The following is a 6589-nucleotide window of genomic DNA, read 5'->3' as shown; positions in this document are numbered from 1 at the left end:
CCCTCCCGGCTCAGCGGCAGTGGGTACGGAACGGATTTTACCCTGACCATCAATAATGTGGAACAGGAGGATGCTGCTTATTATTTCTGTCAACAGGATGATAATACACCTCTCACAGTGCTTCACTCTGTTACAAAAACCTCCAGATGCCCTCAGTGGGATCCTCTCGGCAGCTACTGAAAATGTCCAATACGTGGAACCAGGTGGCCATCAGCCTTTATTAGGTTTCTCTATCATGCGTGACTCACTTCCTTTTCCTGTTTCTGTAGTTTCTACTGCCCCCAAGGCTGTGCCTGACATTTCTGACATGGTAGTGTAACAGCCTTCACCACCTTGGCCAGCTGCACCAATGACCTGGCTTTAAAATTTCTCACGGTTCAGTCTGCATCTTTTGGCTTTGAAATTTCTCATGGTTCAGTCTGCATCTTTTGTCATGCATATCCAAAGACCAAGGTGAATCCAGCTTAGGTTCCAAATGGTAGCATTAAAGGAAACTTCCCTCTCCTTCTGAGCATTCTCACACTCATGCGACGGTCACCCTGACTCTTTCCTTCCCCACTTAGTGTGCACCTGCTCCTCCTCAACCCGCAGTCCAGGGACATGGAGAAAACAAGAGAGAGAGGAGAAACACCTGTAGAATGGGGGCAGGTCTCTCCTTAGACTCCCAGAAGTTGCCTTTCATCCATTTCATGTTGCATAGGTGCACAGACACCATCCTGTCTAGGTTTGTGTAAGTGCACCAGTGATGTTCCCACAGTGACAGATTGGCAGACGATGCGGTACTCAGAGTGTATCCCTGCTGGGAACCCATGACTTGAGGTGTCTTTTTGTATTTCTACCACTGCTTTTTTACTCTGTGCTCCTGAGACCTCTGACTATCACGCATAGCTCTGTGACTCACAGTGAGGCAAAGGACTTTTGCAATCACACATTTTCTGGCAGGATCTACTTAGACTCAGGTACTTGATTCCCAGGGAGGATGAACAGTGCTCAGAGAGGACACTTGTATTCTGAGTGCTGACTAGAGAAGGCACCAGGGATGGCCAGGCCTTGGTCCATAGTCAAGAGCTATGCGTAGAACTTATCGTCTCAGAAGGGGAAATAGGCACAGGGGAGCAGGTACAAAACTCTAAAACTTGTTGGTCTAGACATTTTGCAACACCCTCAATATTTTCTACTTGGTCAATTGTCAAGTTTTTAAAGGATAAGGATTTGCTTTTCATTCAGTGCACACACTGCCAGCACACTGGAACTGTTGAGGAACTTATCTATCCCCTGGTTCTTGTTTCTTTCTTTTCTTCTGAGGATCTTCAACAGTCAACTTAGTCCAGGTTCCATTAGAGGGCCACTTTGAAGACACCCACACCCAAGAAGCAGGGACCATGACCCTCACAGCCTCTGAGGGAGAAGCAGGTGGCCCTGAGGAGGAAGAGGAGGTTTTTGTTCTGGTTTGTTACACAGTGTGAATGGATTGCTGCTCCACTGTTGGCAGTAGTAGTTAGCAAAGTCTTCAGTTTCCACTCTGCTGATGGTGAGAGAGAAAGAGGCCCCAGACCCACTGCCACTGAAGCGGGCTGGGACTCCAGAGGCTAGATTTGATGTGCCATAGATGAGGAGCTTTGGAGGGACTCCTGGCTTCTGCTGGTACCAGTGCAGGTAGTTGTTGTTTACACTCTCACTGGCTCTGCAGGTGATGGTGACTGTCTCTCTCTGGGAAACAGCCATGGAAGCTGGAGACTGGGTCAACACAATTTCTCCACTAGATGCTAAGATCACAGAGAAAAAAGAAAAAAGAAAAAAGAAGTTAGCAGAGAGAAAGCGAGATTTAAGGATGTCTTCTTGCTTATAATATGCTGTCTTACAATAAGACAAAAAGAGAAAAAAAGACTAAATCACCCATGGGAGAAAAGATCCTGTGTTTAGAGCTTCTCTTTCTTACCTGTGACACTGAGCAGCAGGAAGCTGAAAATGTAAGCGTGAAAGCCCATGATGTTGGCTGAAGCCTGTCATAGGCTAAACACATCTCCTCTAGGGGTGAACTCCCCTTAAAGGCAACTCTGAGCACCTGCTGGTTTCTGAGGAAGAGATATGCAAATCAACAGAGTGTAGGTTAGGAAGGCCTTCGCTGATTAGTCCACACGGAAGGTTCTCGGTTGTTCTCGGTTGTTTTTCCAAGGTGTGCCTATACCTGCTGCCAACATCACCTATGCTGTGTCCACACGTGCCTCATTTGACCTCGTTATCAAGGAAAGCTCTCCAGGAGGTTGAAGTTCCGTGATGAGAGTCTGCTCAGGGATGGCTACACGCAATGACCATTAGCCAGGCCCAATCCTCTCACACATACTCCTCTTTCCTCCTGTTGCTGCTCAGCTTCATGAACCCTGTGCACCCACAGACATCTCCACAAATGCCTCTGAACCCGAGAAGTACTGGGAAAACTCAGATCCTGAGTTATCGATTCCCATTTTCAAGAGCTGACCTAAGGACCACTCCTCAGTGGTCCTAAAAATATGCCTTTAAGGGGCTGACTCTATGGCCTAGTACTTAAGGGAGACAGATGCCAGGTTAGCAGCTTGAAAAACATGCTGGGTGCATGTGCATGCATGTCCCAAATCCCTAGAATGGAGAAATGGAGAAGGCATTATTATGTGACCATGCTCCATGGGGGACGGGGTGCTTTCTCCCTGTCTCTATCTCTGTATCTTAATCTCTCTCTCTCTGGTGAGCACTTACACCCCCTCTCTAGCAAATTGTAAAAAATAAGATTGCTAGGGACCAGCAGTTAGCGTAATGGCTATGTTGCTGGACTCCCACATAGTCGACTGCGGTTCGAGTCAGGGACCCGGTGGCTTAAACTCACACCAGGTGCGTGTGCGTGCGTGCCCAAGATCCCGAGAGGAGAATGGAGGAGAAAGGATTGCAGTGTGGCCATCCCCCTGGGGCGTGATTTCTCGCTTTCTGTCTCTCTGTCTTTCTGGCGAGCTCATGTGCCCTATAGCAAAAACCCCTCCAAAAAAAAAAAAAAAAGATTGCTTTAAGTACCCTGGACTATTATGTAAGACATGCCATGGATGTTTATTCAGAATAGTGTGGGTTGGTGTCAAAAAGGGGTACCTACTCTTATTTCAGTCAGTGGTAATTACAGTCAGCAAATAACTGACAAGGGTCACTTTAAGCATATCCTAAGGGATTCTGTGAACTTTTCTTTTGAATCTCACCGTCTAGTCTGTCTGAGATGCCATGTAGGGTAGTGTACTGAGGCTGTCCTACCTTCCAGAAGGATGCAAGTTGCTTTGGAATGCTTTAGGTCTTTCAAAATTAAAATTCATATTGCTTCAAACAATAACACATTTCCAGCTATGATCTTTGTCAGAGAGAGAAACTATGAGTTTTACAAATGTGTGAAACAGGGTATCTAGGTTTGGATGAAGAAAGGGAGTTGGCCCACTGAAAAAATGGACTTTAAGCCAGGTTTACAAATGTCAACAGCTAAAGAGAATGAGGGAGAGAGCATGGAACCTTACTGAAGGCCGGAGACCTAAAACTAATCAATGAATTTGCCTCAGTGTGGGGGAGACAGGATCTGTTTGCTCAAACCTGAAAATCAGGGCTATGTGCCACAGACTCACAGGTAGAGAAGTCATTGCACAGTATCCTAATTAGAATAGGGAACAACCAGGGCTGGCAGGTGGCGCGGTGATTAAAGGCGCTGGGCTCCCACATGGTTGACCAGGTTCAAGTACTGGACCTGGTGGCTTGCTTTCCCACTTTCTCTTTCTCTCTCTCTGCCTCTCTCTGGTTGAATTAAAATAAATAAATAAATAAATAAATAAATAGAATAGGGGACAACCAGTTCCCACATTCCACATATTTCATTTTTCTTGTCCCTAGATGCTGGAGCTGAGGAACCCCATGTTCTAGAGCAGAGGAACCCCTTTAGCAAGATAAGATAATGCAAATACATTAGGTGTGATTATACAATTATTTGATTTATTTTAGACTATGCAGTTTTCTAATTGCTGTCGAGTTTCATCAACATGAACTTATGCAACCCTAGAGATTATTCTAATTCTTGAAAGGAGAAGGATTTAGCATGGAAGAACTGAAAGTAGTGGTTATATTTGGCAAAGATGTAGGAACCACGCTACAGCCTATCTATCCCTCATAGTACAGCTAAAAACTCCGGAAGGATTATAAGAAGAAACTGCCTGAGGACCCCCAAAAGTAAACACCAACAGCCAGACATTGGAAGGAAGGCAAAATGTGAAAAACAACCTATTGGCAGTGAATTTTGTGAGGATTATTGGTGCTGATTGTTCTTCCTTATCATTTTTTAAAAATAAAGTTTTATTTCTCCCACGGTGAGACAGAAGAGAGATGGAGAGACAGAGAGACAGACACCCTCAATAGGGTCTCAGCAAGCCTGGATCATGGATGTGTGTGTGCGACTTCCAGTGAGCTCAGCCTGGCAGAGCGGTGTGTTATTGCTACGCCACCATATGGTCCTGGTTGGTTGTCTCTTTGCTAAAGTTATCTCTCATTTTTGGTCTGAGGGTGGCCTCCCCTGAGCACCATCATAACAGGATGCTCAAGAAAATCTAGGGAAGCTCTCTTTCCAGACACGGGACTAGGAAGAGCAGCTACTCTAGGGGAGGAGTAGAGGAATTGCCTCATCTCCCACCTCAAACGTGTTTTGTTTCCTTGTTTTGGGAACATTCAAAATCCTCTCTTCTAACATTTTTGAAAGATACAATAAATCGTTGTGACATATAAGAAAATCCTTGTTTCATTTTCATTCCTTTCCCCTCTATACCTGTCATAAATCTTTCAAATCAAGATTCTTTATTTTTAATTGTTTTTAAAGGTTAGTTCCTTTCTTTTATTAACTCATAAACAATTGTCTTCTGGTTTGTTGAAACAGTAAGTCAGACAACATTTGCCACAATAATGTCTGTCAAAATGGCTGGCCATCAAAACCCCAGCACCACATTCATCTGAAGGGCACTCCCGGCGAAGGCGGCTCATGTTGCCATTTTCATCCACCTTATAGTATTTCAGGACAGCCAGCTTGACCTTCTTTCTCTTATGCTTATTCTTCTTGGGAGTGGTGTAAGACTTCTTCTTTCTTTTCTTAGCACCACCAGGAAGTCTCAACAGAAGATGAAGTGTGGATTCCTTTTGGATGTTGTAGTCAGACAGAGTACACCCATCTTCCAGCTGTTTGCCAGCAAAAATCAGTCTTTGCTGATCAGGAGGAATTCCCTTCTTCTCCTGGATTTTGGCTTTTACATTTTCTATTGTATCCGACGGTTCAACCTCGAGGGTGATGGTCTTCCCTGTGAGGGTTTTTACGAAAATCTGCATATTGGTGGAGATCCCACCACAGATGGTGGATCAGATAATATTCTTTATTAATAACTGTTTCTCAAGCCTGAATGAGTTTCAGAATCATAAGAGCAATGTCAAAAAGTACATTCTTCACAGGATCAGAAGATGGTGTAATGGTTATGTTGCTGGACTCCCATGTAGTTGACTGCAGTTCGAGTCCCAGACCTGGCAATTTACTTAAAACTCACCCTGGGCATGTGTGCGTGTGTGCCCAACATCCAGAAAGGAGAGTGGGGGAGAAGGGATAGTGGCAAGGCCATTCCACCGGGAGGTGATTTCTCACTTTTTGTCTGTCTCCGTCTCTGTCTCTACAGTGAGCACATATGTCCCATAGCAAAAATGTCTCTAAAAAAACACAAAACAAAACAAAACAAAAAACAAAGTGAATTCTTCATGTACAAACTGGTTTCAAAAATCAATGTTCACATATGTCCTATAGCAAAAATGTCTCTAAAAAAACACAAAACAAAACAAAACAAAAAAGAAAGTGAATTCTTCATATACAAAGATCAATGTTCCCAAACTTGTAATGGGAGAGCTGCATTCTTTTTTAATTTTTTAAATTTTTAAATTTCTTATTTGCATTTAATTCATATATAGCACACAATGTGGTGTTCTGAAGTTTGCATGTATTATAATGAAACCCCTAGTGAGGCTCCAGTTGCTGGAAGTGCTAGTCAGCAAACATGCATTAGAAGGCACGTCGCCTTTTCACTGCATGTGCAGGATGTGATACAGCCATGGAACAAAAGGAGCAAGTTCCGCGCCATCAGGCACAGGGAAGACTTCCCTCGCAAGAGATTGAAGCATGTGCATTCTTTTCCCTCAAGACGTAATCGGAGCTGTGATTGGTTCAGTAATATAAATCCGTCTGTTTACACAACAAAAGTTGAAGTGAGGCAGAAAACAAAACAAAGCAAAACAAAACCTTGAACCAGGGAGAGAAAGGTCCATGACAGGCTCTTACAGAGTCCTCACAGGCTGGCTTCCCTGTGTAAAACATTCAGGACAGGCTAACCTACTCGGTCTTGGGACTTGCATGTTCATTCATTCATTCATTTAAGATTTTTTTTTTTTGAGAGATTTTCACTGTAGGGCGCGTGCGCTCGCCAGACAGACAGAGAGAGACATAGAGACAGAAAGCGAGAAATCACCCCCCAGGGGGGATGGTCACGCCGCAATCCCTTCTCCTCCATTCTCC

At 44.3% G+C, this 6589-nt stretch overlaps 1 pseudogene and 1 gene segment (V, D, J or C); both read right to left on the bottom strand.

Moving 5' to 3' along the window:
• Positions 1–1389: 1389 nt before the first annotated feature.
• LOC102500486 (Ig kappa chain V-IV region S107B-like) lies at positions 1390–2045 on the bottom strand. The segment is given in 2 exon segments: positions 1390–1766; positions 1940–2045. Coding segments are annotated over 2 exon segments (426 nt in total).
• A 289-nt stretch (positions 2046–2334) lies between these two features.
• On the bottom strand, positions 2335–5387 carry LOC106735742 (ubiquitin-40S ribosomal protein S27a pseudogene; annotated as a pseudogene).
• Positions 5388–6589: the final 1202 nt, after the last annotated feature.

This window comes from Tupaia chinensis, unplaced genomic scaffold (assembly GCF_000334495.1).
Source record: "Tupaia chinensis unplaced genomic scaffold, TupChi_1.0 Scaffold000511_1, whole genome shotgun sequence".
Classification (NCBI taxonomy): domain Eukaryota; kingdom Metazoa; phylum Chordata; class Mammalia; order Scandentia; family Tupaiidae; genus Tupaia; species Tupaia belangeri.
The sequence above is the reverse complement of the archived record's forward strand: the minus strand, read 5'-3'. Positions and strand labels throughout refer to the sequence as shown.